The sequence below is a fragment of the Cyprinodon variegatus genome, unplaced genomic scaffold (assembly GCF_000732505.1).
Source record: "Cyprinodon variegatus isolate N-32 unplaced genomic scaffold, C_variegatus-1.0 Scaffold1009, whole genome shotgun sequence".
Taxonomy (NCBI): Eukaryota; Metazoa; Chordata; class Actinopteri; order Cyprinodontiformes; family Cyprinodontidae; genus Cyprinodon; species Cyprinodon variegatus.
The window spans coordinates 176,139-196,273 of record NW_015151462.1 but is presented as its reverse complement, the minus strand read 5'-3'; the positions used below and the strand labels follow the sequence as shown (position 1 = coordinate 196,273).

General features: G+C 38.6%; 1 protein-coding gene across 1 annotated transcript; it reads right to left on the bottom strand.

Annotated features, from left to right (window-relative positions):
- Positions 1–58: 58 nt before the first annotated feature.
- cul2 (cullin 2) lies at positions 59–19,893 on the bottom strand. Its single transcript, XM_015399410.1, has 21 exons — positions 19,801–19,893; positions 18,775–18,911; positions 17,190–17,292; positions 17,013–17,107; positions 10,267–10,372; positions 10,039–10,121; positions 9,737–9,833; positions 7,683–7,793; positions 7,017–7,179; positions 6,800–6,924; positions 4,695–4,802; positions 4,473–4,532; positions 4,249–4,377; positions 4,015–4,101; positions 3,765–3,917; positions 3,591–3,668; positions 3,433–3,499; positions 2,964–3,166; positions 2,575–2,676; positions 2,361–2,477; positions 59–797 (listed from the first exon to the last, which is right to left on the bottom strand). Exons 2-21 carry the CDS (start codon positions 18,891–18,893, stop codon positions 666–668), a joined length of 2,238 nt encoding a protein of 745 aa, XP_015254896.1. The 5' UTR covers positions 18,894–18,911; positions 19,801–19,893; the 3' UTR covers positions 59–665.
- Between the last annotated feature and the right edge of the window lie 242 nt (positions 19,894–20,135).

Here is a 20,135-nt window from a genome sequence, read left to right as displayed (position 1 = left end):
ACAATTTAATTTCAGCATTAACTCACAATCATCAGCCGGCCTAATGGACACAAGTATTTAGATAAAAGCTCTCAGTGTTTTTATTTATTTATTTGACAAGCAGCAAGATCATGTTTGTCGCTCATTTCTCTTTACATGTGAAAGTAGGTAACAATAGTCAGTATACCAGTTTTATTAGAATATTTTTTTTCCTAAGTTCATTACATTAAACAAATAAAGAAAATAACACACAACTGCAAACGTGAGAAAAGAGAGCATGTTTAATATGTAGCCATCAATATGTCTTTGTTTTTTTTGTCCTCTATACTCTTTCAACAAACAGGCTCGTCGGATCTTTCTCTTCCAGCAGTTAGAGGCGTGTTCCGTTTGACGCTGGACGCACTGCTGCGTGGCACTGGTGATGCTGTAAACAGTTTAAAAACCAGAAAGTGGGACAGGTTTGAAGAGGGGCCTTTAAGAGTGGTGATGTGAGCGGGCTGTCTGGCGTTGTGTGACGTCATCAGTCGTTTTTCTTTCCGCAGATGGGAGGCACAGGTCTTGCTTTAGGACAGCCGCAGTCTGAAATCCAGATATAGATGAATGACTCTGTTTGGTGGTATTTGTTATGAAATGGAAACCCGTCCCATAGGTGAGTCTCAATAGGGAGATGCTCCTGTTCTCGGCTCCTACGCCACATAGCTGTACTCGTCAGCCGACGTCTGGCTTCGCTCGATGTACTGCTTGTCGATGAGCACCTCGATGCACTTCTTGATCATGCTGATACTGGGGTTGAACCTGGCTTTGGACTGATTGATTACCTGAACACATAAATCATTTTGCAAAATTAAGTAAAGCAGGCAACTGAAACAATAACATACAAAAAATAATTATTCCTCATCTTTCGTTTACTAACAAAATATCAATGGATTTGGGTTCTTCTTAAAAAGCTCATGAATGTGCCTCAATCCAAACCATCTCATAGTAGTTCTGGCTGAGTTTAGGGTTGCTGTCCTGCAGGAAGGTGAACCTCTGACCGCTTTTCTTTAAGTATTCCTCTAACCTGTTTCACTGTCCTGCTAAGGAAACCCACAGAATGATACCGCCACCACCCCATAAAACACTGGCGTTGGTCTGCTGATACATACCTCTCACCTGCCATAAAAAAACATGCCCAGTTCAGATATCCTTTACTGCAGGTTTCCCCTATATATTTTATGGTAGAATGCCATCAGGAATTCTTGTAGTTTTCTATAATAACACCTTCCTGATTTACAATAGTCTGTATATACAGTGTAGGCAGCAGTGTTGTCAAACATGATGCTAGCAGCTTAGAATTTCTCAAACTTCTGTGGGATCTTTAAGTGCCCCAATATCGTTGGACAATAAAATATGGCAATATACATCTTTATGTATTAAACGCTTACTTTTTATGGCCACAGCTGCACTCATTTTATGTTTTAAGAGTATAAATGAGCATAATAACTGGAGCACAATTTTAAAAAATGGCATTTTACAAATGCACTGCACAAATAATCTGAACAACTCCATGGAAATATAGAATATTAGTAGTTGAAGAGATATAAACTCTACTGCCATAAGAAAAAACAACAATGCTGAGTCATTAACTGTAGCAGCTCAGTACCTTTATATTGTTATGTTAGAGTGAGAAATATTTTCTTTCATAAGAAGCTACTGAGGTGGGTGTTCTTGACTTTAAGAAGAGTTTTGACATGTCTGCTTCATGGAGGACAGCTTCTTCTGCATCGCACCTGTTTCTGTTTCCATGTAATGAGGGCAAAGGAAGAGAAGCCATTCTCACACAGTGATGAGAAAAAAGCAAGCAACGCTACTGAAAAGGCGGGAATGGAAACATTTGGAGGTTATCTCTTACCCAGAAGCCAACATCACCAAGTTGTACTAAAAGGTTGCAGTACAGAAATTATGGATATATCCAATTAGATTATAGTGGAAACATGAGAAGGACTGGCTTAGAACATCAACGTTTCCCTCACAGAGGAATAAGAGTCGCCTCATCCTGATGGAGATTCTCAGTCATCCAGGTTATATTCATTCTAAAAAAAACTTTAAAAACAATCCGCTGGACTTTGCTTCCAAGTTTGAAGACGTTTCGCTTCCCATTCAGGAAGCTTTTTCATTAAAAAAAACAAACAAGCGAAACGTCTTCAAACTTGGAAACAAAGTCCAGCGGATTGTTTTTTAACTTTTTTGGAAGAGCAGCCTCACCTTTAAATACATCTGGGATTCTAACTACATTCATTGAGGCCGATCATAACTAAGACATTTATCACAGTAAGAGCTTTGCTTGCTTTTTAAAATGAGTGATGCCTCTGTGCTGGGATCTGTGAAAGGTCGGCACTTACCTCCTGGATGAGGGCGTTGTGTCGCAGGACTTTACGGGCCTTCATAATCCTCACTATAGCAGCTTGTAAATACATTTTGCGGTCCTCGTCGACGGCGCTCCTTGTCTGCTCCATCTCCTGAACAGAAGCACAGACGAAGAGCCAGTTATATTTGGTAGTTTGGTATTATGTAGACAGCTTCAGGTCAGTGACCCAAACCAGCGTTCAGTCCTACCTGTGGTGTGTCTTTCTGCATCGATGTGGTAATCTTGAACTTTGTTCTTTTACTGGTGAAACTCATATTTAGTGAAAACGTTGATTCAGTTTCAATCTCCTCCTGTTTATAAAGAATAATACAGATTAAACCCCTGAGGCTGCTACTACTGAAGCTTCTTCTTCACTGCCATTAGTCTGCTCGATGTTGAATAAAACAGGAAAAAAAAGTGCTGAATATTGGAAAAACTGTCTTATGTTTACATTTTATCACTGCTGCACTTTAAGAAATGGAAATCTCTTAAGAGCCGTACTGAACGAAATTTTGTTTTTTATACACTCTGTGTACAAAATTAATAAAGTTTGTCTGGGTCTACTCCTCTCCCATCTGAGGTAAAAACAACATGAGACCTTCTGGGAATCGTGGTTTAGCATCTTGACGTCCATCAGGGACTTGATGGTCTTCTGCAGCTCCTTCTCGTTCATCTGGGTGCCGTCCTGCAGCTCCTTGTACGTTACCGTCTGGCTGTTGTTGAAGGCGAGCAGCACGGCCATCTGGTACGTGGTTACCATGGCAACATACGGCTTTGACAGGTAGTTCATTTTTACTTCGCCTGTGTGGCAAAAGGACACAAGCTGAAGTTTCTATTTTGAACAGGCTTTGTTCTATTTTTAGGCTTTGTGTAAAGGAACACCAAAAATACACAGCACCCTGAACACACCATCTCTACCCTGTTTGTAAACAACAATAAGCACCTGAAAAAAAATACTTGATATCCAAATTAAATACAAGCCTTTGGTTGTAAGAAATCCCAATGTTAACATTTATAACACAAAAGCTAAAGACGGAGTCCTGAAGTTCTCTCATTGTCGGTCTTACCTGTGCAGAGATAGTGCAGCCAGGTTAACTTTCTACCACTGAAGTGCTGATTATAGAACAATTCAAACTGTATAGAAGGAGGCAAAACAGACATAACGTCAGAACGCGTCACTTCCATTAAGAGCAGAGCTCTCTGACACATCAACAGCTCTGCTCACCATCTGAACGCTCTTCTCTAACTCCTGAGGGATGGCGAACGTGGACGAGGGGACGTGTGTGAGAGGCCAAGCTCCAGCCTGCAAATGGGTGACATGCCAAAGCATTCCCAATGAATACTGAGGTTGCACAAAAACATACAAATAACAGCTCTAAAGGCGTGGTCTGAGCCGGACCTGTAATACGTAGATCTGGAAACTGATCCCCAGGTCCACCACCGTCTCCTGTGTCTTGATAAAATTGTTGAACTTGTTGTTGAGGTCGGCACTCACGCTCATGTCTGTGTACATTCGGTGAAGCTTGCTGGTGAACTCATAGCCACAAGCTTGCTGAAAAGAGGGAGAAAGAGGCGGAGTAGAGAATGACTTTTCATCATAAGAAACACAAACATTTGGATAAAACTCTGGAGATCTGATGCACATTTACCTTTAATTTGTTGATCATAGCTTCTTCTGAATCCATTGACAATGATAAACCATGTATTAACCGCTTTGCTAACATTCTTGCGTAAAACTATAAAAAAAAGAAGAAAGTGAGTTTGTTTAGGACACCTGAGGGGAAAAACCACTAAAATAAATCATGCTTTTGAACTATTCACAGCTTCAGGTAAGGTTTATCTGTTAGAAAACATTGACACAAGACAAAAAACAACCTCAATACCTTTTGAAAGATGTCCTTGTCATCTATGTACTTGAACACTGTGATGAAACTGGTCAGTTTATCCTCAACCTCGTTTTCCGTCATCCCTTTAGCAGATTTCTTCAGCAGATTGTCGCAGTATTTTGCCAGCTGGACCGGGAGAGCAGCAGGAAGGGGGGGTGGACTTGATCAAGGCACGGCATGTACGACTAAACACGAGACTTGTTGCATGTGTGTGTACTCACAAGTTCTGGGGCTTTGCAGATTGACTTCGGTTCCCTGAAGTTCACCACTGACGTCAAAGCCTGTGAGAGAGATGGTTTAGGTTTGATGCATTTGAGGCAAAAAAACATCAGAGTTGTTTCTCAGTTACAAGGTGCACTGCAGGAGAAAGTAGCCACACATTCCCCCTTGGCATTGAGAGATAAAAAAAAGAACAAACTTCTATCACAGCTGGAGCGTAATACCTTATCCAGTGCGCTCATGAAGTGTTGGTCTCCATTCAGGACTGTGTTAATGAGCTGAACAAATTTACTGTGAACCTCAAGAACGGACTCCACGAACAGAGTTGGCATCTAGGAAAGAAGGAGAGGAAAAACAGACACATTAAGACATTCAATTAAAGAATATCCCTTTGGACTTTTAAAAGCCCTTGTAATGCATGAAAGCGAACAGTGAGGCTACAGCTACATTGTTGACAACTCTACACCTATAAAAGAGACCTTTACCGCTCTTGGAGACTTTGGTGACAGCACAAAGAGCAACAATCAATCTGAGTTTACTGTATTCAGCCAAAAGTTAGTGAGGGAGCCTCACCCTCTTCTATACCACTAACAGGGACTCAGACGCAGCAGCTGCAGCCCGTGTCTGTAGTCAGAGAGAAGAGCAACCGCCTCTGTTTTCTCATGGAACATGTGTAGAAGATGCCCAATTTCCAGTTTTCCAAATTAAAAGTCAGGATGTAAATATAAACTGCTATAGGGAAATGGAATAGGGTATGGACGTGGCTTCAGTGGCCCTAGAGAAATCAGACCTTTTTTAATCACTTTTGACACTTAATTTTATACCCTTAGCTGTGTTCTTAATCATTAAAATTTTGATTGTTGATTAATAAACATGTTTCTTTAATGGAAAAACTGAAATCACATTTATTTAAACTTTATAAAGAATTTAAAGACCACTGCCTACAATTACACCAAAGTAAAGTATCCATGCTAAATTCCTTTTTTTTTGCATCGCTTCATCTTAAAATAACAACCCTTAAAGTTCATTCACACCTCTTTACTCTGATGCATTGAAATAAAATCTAGAGCAGGTAATTTCTCGGTTCAAGTTCAATTATTATCATTTTTTTTATTAAAAATAGATTCCACCTGTGTGTATTATTTGCCCTGAAGGTCTAAAACTTTTTTTTTTTTTTTTTAGAGAACTTCAATGAAGACTAATGAAACTGAGCCTAACTGAGAAGCTGTGGTGCTACAGCATAATATCTTTCAGGTTTAGGTTCTGTCATAATGCTACAGACGGAGGCTTCACCCCACTGGCTCCCCATCGAACCATAAACACCAAATACTTAAACCTGTGCTTGCTGTAGATGTTAGAAACGCAAAGCTGAACTCCAGGTTTAAATCTAACTAATGTTCTTTTAAAGATGATCTCCATCCAATATGACTTAGGCGGAGCTGCCACCTGTAGAATCATTCTGTAAAATATTGAATCAAGAGAGCTAAACGCTTTCAAAATGTTTGTTAAAAGGAAATTAAACTGTTCGGTGTAAGAAAACTGTCAATAAATATTGGAATTTGTAGATTTAAGTCAATAAACATGAATACGGCCTAGATTTATCCTTATTTCTTGTGGTCAACTCAAACATTATTATGACATCATATTTGATCTGCAAAAATAGAAGTTTAGATGTTAAAAATACAAGGTACAATTTTGCAAAAACACAACATAAATACAAATCTACAACCCCTAATGAAGCTGTTCCATTCCTTATCACTTGGTGTTGCACCTGAAAGATGTTTGCTGCTATTAAAGAAGAAAATAAAACCATCCATCAAACGTTACAAATAGAAATATTGTCAATGCATACAGTATAAAATTGGATCGGAGGTTCCGTTTTTGTCTGTTTTTCTTCCTCTAATTTAAAGGCAGTTGACAAACAATCTTTAGGTGCAATACTGCCACCAACTGGTAAGGAGTGTAACAGTTTTTTCAGGAGTTGTAGATTTGTAACCTAATTAATAAATAGAAAACCTGTATTCTGTCAGATCATTTGAGGAAAAATATAAATCCTAAATGTGTTCGCGTTTATCGACTTCTTGATTTACAAATTCAGACACCTGTGCGTATGTTTATATTGATTTATCTTACCCCCATAAAACTGCTTTTATTTTCCTTGCTTTTTACAGCCTCGCTGCAACTCTGTGTTGGTCTTTACATTAAGTCACCATAAGAAACTTTAAATTTTGTTTTAAGTTAGAAAACATAACAGTTTAAAGGTATTAATACGCATTTAATACCTGGTAATGTAGAATCAAATAGAGAAACAAAGTGGAGCGTTACTAACATTTTCCTGAGAGAGGTTACTGGTGCCTCTGATGCCCTCATTGTGGATATGGACCTGCAGCTCCTGGATCATGTGAGGCAACCCGTTTGACACGGCCCGCAGCAGGGTGTACATGTTGGCCATATCTGAGCAAAACATTTCATCGATCACTGTTAGCTGTAGTTACAGAGTAATAGTGTATGAACGAGCCCATAAAAATAAAACAAAGTCTACTGACCTTCTCTCTTTTCTTGCCTAATAATGTTCTGGCACTCCCCGTGGAGGAACTGCAGATGATCTGCCACCATCCTCTGCTGGCATTCATGAATGACTTTGGCGTAGGAGCTTCCATGCAGGTACTTCCGACATCGCACTTCTTCATCTTTCAACCGCGCCAAAACCTACAGAGATGGTGAAATGTTCCGTCATATAATCTGACCTGACTCAGATGAAGGACAACCTTGTTTCAAATCTTTACATCGACTTGGCTGCACAGTGATGCATCATATAAGATGGGGAGGCAATTTGCTCTTTTGGCCACTGAAACTTCATTGTTTTGTTTACAAGCTGAAGGTATGGCTGGATTAAGTCAGAGAGGGAGGAGGAATGAACAGATTTACAGGCAGAGGTCATTCAAAATCATGTCTGTGATCCTATTTCTAATGGTTTCATTAATGAGCTACTACTGAAGACAGTAAAAGCCTGATGGATCAGAATGAACACTGATGTAAACATTCTATGTGTCACCTACACAGAAAGCTGTAAACTACTCCTAAATGGATGATTTTAACCTTAACTCTTCTATAAATGGTGACTCACTCAAATAAGACCAACTAAAACATAGTTCCTGAAGAAAGTGGAACTCACCGGCAGCTTCAACACACCTCATCTCTCCATTTCTTACCTTCTCCATATACTGTGAGCAGTTGGATTCCTGCAGAAGATTGGAGGCTTCCTGTTTGTAATACTCTCCTGTTTTTATCAGAAAAGGTCCTTCAAAGATTTCTTGATAAAACTGCAACAATAATAAAATGCAAATATGAGACATATTGTTAGTATAAAATCCTCCACTGAGGTAAAATAACAATGGAGCATCTATAGGTGGGTACATTTTTGAAATGCACACCAGATGTCAACTGGAACCAGGCTCATCTTCTGGCAGAAAGAGACCAACAAATGCAAAGATAGGAGTAATAAAGAATAGTATAGGGGGGTGTATCGAATACATGAAAACAAAGGATGAAAGAAAGGATGTAAGCTAAGAAATCAGTTAAAATATTTTTCTTAAAAAGTAATTCTGCCCCCTAGTGGTTTAGTACTAATTTATTGGCTGAATTAAGGTTTCCCAAACGGAGATATTTCACTAAAAGGATTCCTTAAAGGTATAGAGAACGATAATTTATTTCCGGGTGGATCACCTCAATAAGTGGTCCTCCTAATTGTTAATCATTCTGGTGATATGTTTACGTAAGGCCCTCCTACGTGCTCGTCTCTTGCTATATTTTTCCTGAGCATGCGCACTTTCAGGCCTATTTCTGTGGTGAGCTACGGTTTCAGACAGTCACTGAAGCTCCCCTTTCTCACCGTGGTTCTTAGAAAAAGTGTCTACGAAGAGTATGAGAAGACAAGAAAGTGCTCAGAAGAGGCAGATATATCCTGGAAAGCTTTGCGTTCTCCTCGCAATGCACTATGGGATATGCTGTCACAGCGGTCCGCTGTCGCCACAGGCCGTCTACCAGACAGCGGCGACTAATAAAGATTGTGCAGGGACCACGCGGTGGAGGAAGTACATGACCAAAATGTAGTAATCATCTGTTTGAACTGTCAGTTAACTGAGTTCGCTCTAAGGTCCACCATATAGTCCCTGCTCTATATAGCGTTTGAGGGATTTAAGGGTTTAGGGCGGACGTTCGGACACAGTAAGCTTGTATGAGCTATGAGAACAGCAACTTTTAAACAGATCGTGCACCAGGAGAAATAGGCCTGTGCACGCACTTGCACTTATTTAATAGGCGTTTCCTCTCAGGAGGAGCTACGGGGTTGTGAATGTGCTTTTTTTTTTTTTTTTTAAGTTGAGAGGGCGGGTCTTTTCAAAGATCGGCAAAATCTTTCACAATACCTTTATAGGGAAAACGAAACATTCAATTAAACTAACTTAATTCACGAGATTGTGTCCTACTATTATCAAAATTACATTACAAATGTGAAAAATGTGAACATAAAAGGAAAAAAAACTGGAAAAAACTTTTGTTTTATAATTTTTTTGTGTTGCAGTACCTCAGACGGTGACGTCACAGGGTTGATTACGCTAGCTCAAGCAATGGTATACATTAGATGTACCATTGATGGATCAAAACCATAAAATATTTAACACATTAAAAAGCTAGCAAGAACATTTGGACAAATAAATGAAAACAGGGTTTATACAGGAATGAATAACTAATTTAATGCTTTTATAATTCCATCAACAAGTACCCATGACTCATATACAACACGATAAAAGTCCCGAATTCCTCATTTTCCAGCTACTTTTATTGAAATGTGCATTTTCCCATTCTCTCGCTTTTTCTCCGCCTCAAGCTTCTTTTCAGAACAAACAGCTTTACAATTGACTGGAAGCAGTTCCACTCAAATATATTGGGATATAATAAAGTATTTTAAATGCCAAAATAATCACATTTAATACATTTTAATGCAAATTAAGGAAACCTGGAAAAACTGGATTAATCTTCTGTCAGGTAAGACTAAAATTGATGTAATTTATTGCAGTGGAAACCTTTTCGGAGAACAAATGGCACTGCAGAGCTATTTTGTCCTCTTTCTTGTTCTAAAGAGGGTTATGGGAAATTTGATCTAACATGCTTTATTAGACCTGTATTGTGTTTTTTAACGGCCCAGATGCTTTTAATAAAAGCCTGAATACAGTAAAGACCAATAGTGAGTGATTTGTCGTCTCACCTTTAGCGGAAACTTCTTCTTGTACTGTTCAACATGAACAAAAGAGTTGATGACCCCGTGGATTACCTTCTGGTTGGGGTTTTCACCGCAGCGATCACTGCAAGACAGCACAGGTTCCAAACTTGATAAGGACTTGTTCCCAGACTGCGGAAGTCTGAGGAATGTTTTGTTGACAAAACTGATGTGAAAGTGTTGCAAACATGAGCAGGCGTGCGTTGTCCTTGGAAGTGTATGCACTGAAAAGCTCTGCAGTTTCCGGGAAGGGGGGGGATTCAAGATAAATAAACCTTTTTATAACTTACTTCTTTATTTCGTTCAGCAACATCCTAATGAGGACGGCCTGCAGGGGTTCAATCATCAGCTTCTTCCACATATCTAGTGCCAACTGCAATGAGAGGACAGAGAGCAGATCTTCAACACAAAGACTGATCCTTCACCTAAACACTAATAACCTTTTAAACATTACATAGATTGGTATCTAAATCAAGAAGAGGACAAACTAGCATATATGTGAAAGGATGAGTTGGTACCTCCCCGATCTCCATGAGCGGCTCGTTCATGTCCACTCCCCCATAGCCATACTGCAGGTCTGCCTCTGTTAGCTTGTTCTTCTTGATAAACTGTGTGTTCAGATACCTGGACAATGTGGAGACAAGAGCTGTGACTAATGAACTCCATATGGACTTCATCCTGGATTAACTTGCATGGTTTATCAGTGAAAAACACAGAGCAGTACAGGACGCACTGAAAACCCTCTCATCACTGGCTCTTCTGGATTCAAAGATTTTTCAGTCACAACAAAGACAAAACGTGGGCTTGTTCCGGTTTTTAAGCTGTTGCCAGATTTTAAAGGTTGACATCCTGGAAGAACCTACGATTTCTCCAGCTGTGCAGAAACAGGATTTGCTCTCTGCTACCCATCCATCACCCGTTATTTAAAACTTCTAGTCAGCTGGGTTAAATAAAGGTCTATGTAAAATTTTAAAAGGTTTCTGTTCGCTCAAAGAAAGATAGAAGGGAATCAAATGACTAAGAATTGATTGGTTTGTTGTTTGGGAGGAACTGTGTCTGTAAAGCAGCTGGCTGCCTCCTATTTGAACATATAGTGTGAAAAAACAGTGTGACTGAAGGAAATGGGGGGCTGTTTTTTTAGGCTATACTGCCCATTTTCATTTCTCCTGCATTTGTCAGGCTAACACTAATAACTAAGGAAGACATTTAAGGCAGAAAAACACCTTGGTAAATAGGGAGAACTTCTATAAGCGGTTACAGACTAACTTATTAAAGATGCTTGCAGTCTCCTTTGAGAAACAAAGGATGAAATAGTTCAAACTTTTATATCTTTGTGTTCTGAGGGACCAGAAGAGATAATCAAAACCCTTTTGGATTGTTGGATTTAAGGTAAAACATCTTTGTGCCTTTAATTCCCTTAATAATCAATTAAATAACTGATTATAAGTCCCTCATACTTTGCAATGAAGATCATTCATAGCGTAAGTAATAAAAATGACCTATATTCAAAGCTAAAAATGCTGAGTTAAAGCCCCCTACCTCTCTTATCACCTAAAATAGAAATAAGAATCTCCAATATTCATTTTGTTTTTTGCAGTTAAATCTTTTTGTGAAGTTTAAGGTTATTCTACATGAGTTATAAACTTAGATCAGAATGATAGCTCACTGCTCAGTCGCATTACACCAACATTCATGTAGTCTTGTAGAATCAGTGGCTAACATCACAGCTACAGTGGCATGAGTTACCCACCAAGGATCTTTGGGAATTAATGATGTTTTTATAACCTCTATCATCTAAATACTCCATAAATACATCCAGGGTAAATCAACATTTAGACAAATTAAACTCCAGGAGAAAAATGCCTGGATCTGAAACATGCCTTAATATCAGCTTGGTAAACCAGCTTTAGTATGTTATAAAAAACAAAACAGTATAAGACTGTACAGTAGAGGATCATAGGAAACTATGGTAGTTTTATTGTAATATAAATAACAAATACCATAGAGATTACATCATTATAACTGCAATTACCTATTCAGATTCAATTCATTTAATTTCTATAGCACCAATTCACAACACAAGTCATCTCAAGGCACTTCACAGTTCACCAGATCATCCAGTCAAATTGATTCAATGGAAAACTATTTAATTGCATCGACTCGAAGGCAATCCCTCATACTAAGCATTCTTGTAGCGACAGGGGAGAGGAAAAACTCCCTTTTAACCACTGATATATAAGTTATCGAAGCAAAAAAATAACTTTACATCAGTCCTAATGAATCATTTCACATAACTAAATAGAGCCCAAATCAACAATGTGTCTAAAATCTGGACAATATAGTTTTTAGTTTATTATGGTATATAATATTTTGCAGTATCTCATGTCATGCCTTAACATACTGGTAATTTCTGAGGAATTAGTTTCTGAATAAAACAGTGTTCACAGTTGCCTTAATAGCTTGTAGCATGAAGGATCACTTCATGCTACAAACCTAAAGAGTCGTATAGTCTCTTTCTTAGGTCCGGACCAAAAGTAGACTTTATTCCCTTTTTTTTCTTTTCAGCTCAGCGTGGTTTGCTTTGACATTCTACTTTTTGCAAGTGACACATAATTGGTCAAGTTAAAAGTCACATGTGACAACGTTCCTCCCAATGAACAGACATAAAAATGCTTCCTTTCTCCCCCAGCGTGCAAAAGACAGGTATGACTTAAACCATTCACCATCACTACAATTACTACGGTGGTGAATAAAAGTCAAAAAACGTGCAGGTTTCATGTAGTTGGGTGGTATCCTGGTTGGTTTGTGAATCTGAATCTGGAGGTGGATCTAGACCAGCGCTTCATTCGATTATTTGGTCATTTAAAGTAAGGCTGAACAATTATTTTGGATTTGCAATAGTATCATGATATGATAAAACAATATAATCTAACTGCAAAGGCTGCCATTTGACGGGTCACATGATGGGGCGTGACTCGCTGGCAGTACGGAGGGAAATCAATACCTGTGCGTAACATTTATAACAATGGCCTCAAGCTGGACAATAACCGATACAACTGAAGGTCTGTTACCAAAGGGGAGCAGTACGTCACTTGCATGGAATTATTTCGGTTTTAAAAAAAGACGACGCTGCACAATGTGAGGTGTTGTGCAGGAGATAAGATGATGAATCTTTATCAACGCTTAAAAAAACACCACAAAGCCGTGTATGCGATATGTATTTGATAGTTGCATGACTAGAATATAAAGTAAGAGTGCCTCAACTTTAAGTAAGCAACGTACCAGCTGACAGGGATCACTGACCAAACTGTTTGAAAAAGTTACTCCTTATGAACATAATTTGAAACGGCACGCTGAATTACCTCAAGCAATAACGGAGGTTAGAGGGAAACACATGATGCCGATTAGTATAGTGACCAAGCTGGGTTTATGGCTTTTTGGGAGGGGCAATGGATAACAGGTTTTTAATAGGGATGGAACGGTTTATGAAAACCGTCAGAACCGTTCGGTTCGACTGTCTCGGTTCGATTCGCGTGTGTTGCGTTCGGTTCATGTTCCGTTCAACCCCTAGTATTTAATGCCCTCCCGCACATCTTTCCGCCAATATCTGAGCTATGCAAAAAGGGCAGAAACAGAGTTGCAAAGGAGCTAAAAAGAGTGGAGTTTTTTCAACAACTGCTGATTTGTGGTCAAGCTGTACGATAGAGCCATATTAGTCCAACCCCAAAATCCCACATCCTCCGTCACCGCCTCGCTACGCTCCAGAAAGCCTGCGCAAAACAAAGCCTACAGCCTCCGCTGTTCCTCCCGTCTTGCTCCGCTCCAACTTCCTGGGAGCTCGAGGAGAGCATGCGCTATAATATTTTTATATTCATAGGAGCAAAACATGCGGAAATGAACGCTTAATTTAATATAACATATTTAAAAAAAATCCTCATCAGGATCCAGCATATGTGCAGTTTCTGCCCAAATATTTTCTTTTTGTTGTGGATTTTTGCAACAGGGATAACTAGGATCATACAAAATATCTTTTTTATGAACTGTTTGTTCTCTACTTCCAAACTCAGCATCTCTTCATCCATGCCTGAAATAAGAAGTTTCTTTTAACTGGATTTGATTCAACTTTTAAGCCTAAAATCAATATTTTGGAGGAGATGAGAAATCTGCTTCCTGGCATGTTGAAAAACCAATAGTTAGCATCCAATCTTTTAAATAAATGGTGCTAGTTTTTTTAAATATATAAGAATTATGCTCTAATTTGTAGTTACTAATCTGTCGTTACTATATTTTCATTTGACAAAGCGAATCTTCTCACCGTTCTTTTTTCTGTTTGGAAAAATTCCTATTGCAATTGCGGATCTTGACCTGGCCGGACTGGAGCATTATTTTGACGGTGACGGACGGAGATTCTGTCATATCTCATTGATTAACATGACAGACAAATACTCCGCGCAACGTACGTGAGCGGGGTGCGCAGGAGTGCGGTCCATTCATTTATATATCCTGCTTCATGAAACATAAAAAGATGTTAATGAGTTAAGCCACAAATTTTTTTACTTTATGGTTGTAGCCTCGTGAGACCATCCTGATCTTGCAAGCTTTCAAGATTTCACTCGCTAATCAGTCTGGTGACTCTCCGTTGAAGAAAATTTGGAGCCGTTCACCAAACGAACGTCCAATCAGCGTTGGCTTTGAGGCGGGTTGAGGTGTGACGCAACGAGAAGCGTGACAGTTCAGTCTAAAGAACATGGCGGCTTCAGCCGATGAAACTAGCGTTAGCGTGGCTATCGAGCAAGTTTTATTGGAATTACAGAGTATTTCTTCACTGAAAGAAGAGCAAAACACTGCTCTGGAGGCTTTTCTCAGAGGAAAAGATGTTTTTGCTCTTCTCCCGACTGGTTTCGGCAAGAGTTTGATCTATCAATTGGCTCCTCTTCGTCGTCGCTCTGTTAGTACGTCATATGCTTCGTTGATCTGATTTGGCCCGTCTATCACCAATATAGGCCAATCAGCTAACCAGTATTTTCGCCCCTTCCCAAAATTACTTCAACAGAAGGTTTCCAGATGGATATGCGGAGCAAATCCAGTTGGCGGAGTCAGGTTATTATCGTTGTAATCTGTGCTTTAAATAAATCTGATGATTATTATGAAACAGATTTATTGTGTGTGTTTGTTTAAAAGGACATGATAAGTCAAGGTGAAAAAAAATAATCGCATTAAATTGCAATTGCAATATTAAGATAAAAAATTAAATAAAAAATTGCAATTACATGATTTCCCAAAATCATTCAGCCCTAATTTAAAGTGGAACTAATGTAAGCTGCTATTTCTGGATGAGTAGCTCACACATAGAACGAAACTATCAGATGTTCAATAACTTCAGTTTCACTTCTTCTCCAAACCTCTGAAAATTCCCACATGTACAAATAAGCCACCATCAAAAAGGGGAAAAATACAGCAATAATCTAAATAAGCCCATGATAGAAACCTAAGTCAAAGCAGCTTTCTCCTGACGTAATATTCTATCATGGTAAAATGCCAAGTCCAGTCCTCCATCAGCGGTTTAATCAGATATTCAGACTGAGCCTTTTACAAAGAAATTAGCATCATGGAGTTTTTGAAAGCAAAAGATAAAACAGCCATATAACTCAAGCTGTTTCTACAACACTCACAGATCCTTACTCCGTCTCTCATAGTAGGCAGTTATTGATATTCATTAGGTAATCATTAGAAATGACAGGCAGGCAGTCTCATGGGGAAAAAATAAAAAATAGATCTAAAAGTTTTATTTAAAGAAAGGCTAAATCTAAATGATTGCAGTCATACAATAAAACCACTATCAAGGAAATATTTTAGGCATAAAACAAACTAGGGCTTCAACTAACAATATGTAAATAGATTAATCTGTTGATTGTTTTTTTCGATTAATAATCAGACAGCAAAAGGCTCCTTAAAGAAGACTTTACTAAATCAAACCAGGTGAAACTATACCTTTTCCACTTGAGGAGTTCTGGATAGAGCATATTGACAGACGAAAAAGTTTTTTTTTTTTATCCTAAATTCAAAATTAACAATGAATCCATTACTAAATTAGTTTATTCATTTACTGACTAGATTACTTCAAAAATCAATTAATCACGATTAATTTGATTGACTGTTTCAGCCCTAAAACAAACCATCAAAAACGCTGGCGAGATAACTTTAGGTCGTGCAAAAGAATGCGCACTTTCTGTATTCTGAAGCCCCATTTAGCTGAAGTAGTTGCATAGCATCAGATTTAGGAGGATGGAAATCTGTGCTGGGTCACATCTTCTGTTTAGAAGCCATATGACTCCAACTGCAAACAAAACCATCAAGCTATAAACATATGCTTTAGTTTTAACCTATTTTATTATTTTTTTCCTCCTACAGATATATTAACACAGAGTTAAAATACATTCTAAAGAAAATACAGAGCTGATTAGGGAAATTAAATGGACAAGCTAATCATCTCTAAGCAACAGAAATATTGGTGATTTCAGGCAGACGGGTCCTTACAGTAGGGAAATGGGAAAAAATCCAATGTTTTTCCAATTAATGCACACATCAAACACTGTTTAGAAATAATTAATTAGTCTAAAATGTGAGACATTGGCTAGGACAGGGAAAGTTTCTTCAGCTTATTATAATCACTCATTTTTTCTGTTAAAACTGGCCCTGTTGGAGCTTAGCCTACCGCTGAGCACAGCCTACAGCTGCAGTCACAGGCTCTGTCTGTGGTGCTCAAATAGCCAATGTGCTGCAGACACTATAACTGTAGAATATGTCGAAATAGCGAAAAATATGTTCAGACTTCACATAACCGTGATTAAATAAAATGACATATATAGTGATAATAAATTATTGTCCAAGTCAAACCCAAAAAGTTTAGAAACTGTTCTTTTCTACTTTGTTTTATTAACATATTGTGAGTTTAGTTTATTGCTGAGTAGGTAAAAAGAAAACGCTTCACAAGTGGGCGATGTTGGCCCACAATTCATTGCTCTAGCTTGCTCTACAAGCTGCTGAATCCCCAAAAAGACACTAAAAACATACTTGAGTTAACATTGTTTGTGCTTTAAATAAGTTGAAGCCTTTCTCTCAGACCCATGAGGTCAAACCTCTAATCACTGCTCACCCTTACAGCAGTGACAATGAAGAATTACATTCTATTCTTATCAAAATAATGGTGCAGAAAAGGGACCATCTGAAACTGACATATCAGATATAAACAGCAGCATATTACCTGTACAAGCAGTCCATGTAGTCAGCTCCTTTGCTGTACTCTTCCCAGTACCTGTGGTACATGACTAACACCTTTTCTTCTGAGTCCAGGACTTTCTAAACTCCCAAACAAACACAGAATGCGTCATTAACAGAAGAGACAAAAAGGGGATCAGTTTGGGGCTTTGTGAGTGCTTACCTTGTACAACTGCTTGACATGGTTCTCAAGGAAAACCTTGGTCTCTGTGTATAACCTTTCACCCAAAGGCTCTGGGTATGCAACGCACAAGGCGTAAATGTCACTGGTGTAGACATTAAGGATGAAGACGTCATTTATTACACAGTTATAACACTGCATGGTATAGTTTTAGTTCTGTTACTAAGTATGAGATTCTTACAGTATGATGACTTCTTGTAGAAATACCAGGATATCACTGTATTCATCCAAAAACTGTACAAACTGTGCCATTTCATTGAATTTGCTTACTTTAGAGTAGAACAATAATGCTGCAAAAACACAGTAGCTAGGTTTCATTATAATACATAGACATTAATATTTGGAATAGCTCTTTTGGGATTTTTTATATATGTGTGCTTATTCAGAAGAAATACTGCTCCTTGTTGCTTTTCAGCTCTTAACAGAGTAACACTAGGAGTAAAACAAGCTGATATTTCTTGGTTCTATCTGGCTTATCTGCCTTGCCAACCGGTTTATAGTCAGCTGCTTAGCTTACACAGAGCTCGCCAAGTGTCTTTTTAAAGGAGTGTTATCTTTATGAGTAATGAGTGGTGCGATTTTAGTTTCCCCACAATATGTTCTCTAGGAAAGAAAAATAGTATGGCCAAAATTCTTTGTTTCTTTTAGTGAGGTGAAAATCATCCTTTAGAAAGCTGATAAGCAGTGTGCAGCAACTGGTCAGGAAGGGTTAGGGTGACTATTCTCTTGATGGAAGGTTTTAAAAACCTGAGTGCATCCTCAAATACAATCACACTGATAAATCCGTCACTCAAAATAAAATCATAAATTCCTTTTGATTTAAAGGTATAGAAGATAATCTTTTATTTCCGGGTGGACCATCTAATGAATGGTCTCCCTAATTATCAGTCATTCTGGAGATATGTTTAAATAAGGCCGTCCCATTAGCTATATTTTTCTGCACATGCAAACTTTCAGGATTATATTCTACGGTTTCAGACAGTCATTGAAGCTAATCTTTCTCACCGCGGTTCTTAGAAAATGGCCGAGGGTCGTAAGAGAGAAAATGTGTCTCGGAAGGGCCACAGAAGAGGCTGATATATTCCCGAAATGCTTTTCGCGGAGAGCTCTCCTTGCAAAGCATTATGGGATTTGCTGTCACAGCGGCCTGCTGTCGCTACCCGACAGCGGCAACTAATAACAAAGATGGCGCATGCGCAGATGTCGCAGTGGAGAAGAAGTTACGTGACCAACGGGGAGCAAAAAGCAGTGATCATTTCTCCGAACGGTCAGTTAACCGAGTTCACTATAAAGTCCACTTATAGTGAACTCTTTTAAGGTGGATTTTCGGACACAGTAAGCTTGAATGAACTAAAAGAACAGCAACTTTTAAATGCATGCTCTCGCACGTGTTTAATAGGCATTCCATAAGGTTGTGCTTTTTTTTTTAAGTGGAAATGGCAGGTCTATTAAAGAATTGGCTAAAATCCTCCACATTAACTTTAAGCCTGATTCCAATATGTATGTAAAAATAAAATGTAACCAAATATACCTATCCTTCACCTTTAAACATTACAATAAAGGATACGAGAACCTATCATTCCAAGTGGCTCTTTCAACGTAGTCCAGCATCACAACAGCCTTGATTGTAGTTAGTAACTTGTTCCATGTCTCGTCGAAATCCACCACCCGTGGCTTTAAAGACATGGTATGCTTGTCTTTCACCTAAAGAACAGAGAATTAGGGCAAAATTAACACTTTTATTTATACATCAGATGGAAACCCATAAGATAGAATCAACCTTGTGCTAAAAAAAAAGTACTATGACAATATTACTGGCATTAAATCCGAGGTAATATGATATTAGAGACCTATCCAAGACTAAGAATAGGGCTTAAAAACACTACCTTATTAAAGAATAAAAAGTAATGCAAATACTGAAACTATGTCTAAGGTTTGTCTAAGGTCTATTGGGCTTAGAAACATCCGTTCAAGTCGTTATTATTAAAGCTAGGGTTTACAAAAAGGTCTTTTTTTTTTTAGATTCATTCCCGTAAGGAGCCTACCAAGACCACAGCAACAACGCTCCCCCCACAAGAACACAATGAAGTCTCAGGTGTGTACCACAAAACTCACATTACATCATGCCCTAAAACGAAGGCCCTCTGTTGTATGAGTTCATTTAACGTCAAAATATAACACTGCAACGTCATGACCGTTTTGGTAGCAGCCATTTATTTCTTAAAATAACTCGTCTCAGATAAATACAAGTTACCGTCTGTCGATAAACGCCCCTCTTAGCGTTACTATAAACGTAGCTAAGCAAAGGTTACTCGCTAGCGGAATGACAATCCCAGAATAGGATGGCGAGCTAAGGGCTAACTAGCCTCTCGCTAACATGCTATTGCTTCTTCCTGCTCAACCCCATTCAATTGGTAGGCGATAGCTAACAGCTAGCCGGCTAGGAGCTAGCTAGCGCTAGCGTAGCCATCACTAGCAAAGTGTCATCTTAGTAGTTTCAATACAGTCACTCTGACAGCTCAGAAAAACATGTCGCTACTGTCAGACAGAGCAGAACGCTCAGGTGAGGAAAAGTCTTGAAAGTGCTACCGACCTCTGAACAGCAGGTAGTTTAATACAAGTCTGTTTTCTCCGCTGTCACGGACTTGATTTCTCTTTACTGGTCTTTCCTAGTACCTCTGGGATCAAACCATTTCAGTTAGTTGGGAATGTATTGGAGGAAAAAAAAGACTATATCTAAATGGACACATTATACGTCCCAGTTTGTTAATTTATCTCTGCAATAAGCTAAAATTTACTAAACATTTATCACTCGTTTCAGACTGATAAAATAAAAACTAGCAGAAACAGACCCGTATAACAAGAATACCCTTATTATAATGGTAGCGCCCAAAACTACGGAAACTCTTTGGATGCGTTTTAAAAAAC

Coding starts and splice junctions, on each gene's coding strand:
- cul2 (XM_015399410.1), bottom strand. CDS start 18,893: ATGTCTTTAAAGCCACGGGTGGTGGATTTCGACGAGACATGGAACAAG. Junction 10,122..10,266: donor CGCTCATGGAGATCGGGGAG/GTACCAACTCAT, acceptor CTCTCATTGCAG/TTGGCACTAGATATGTGGAA. Junction 4,378..4,472: donor TCTGCAAAGCCCCAGAACTT/GTGAGTACACAC, acceptor CTCCCGGTCCAG/CTGGCAAAATACTGCGACAA.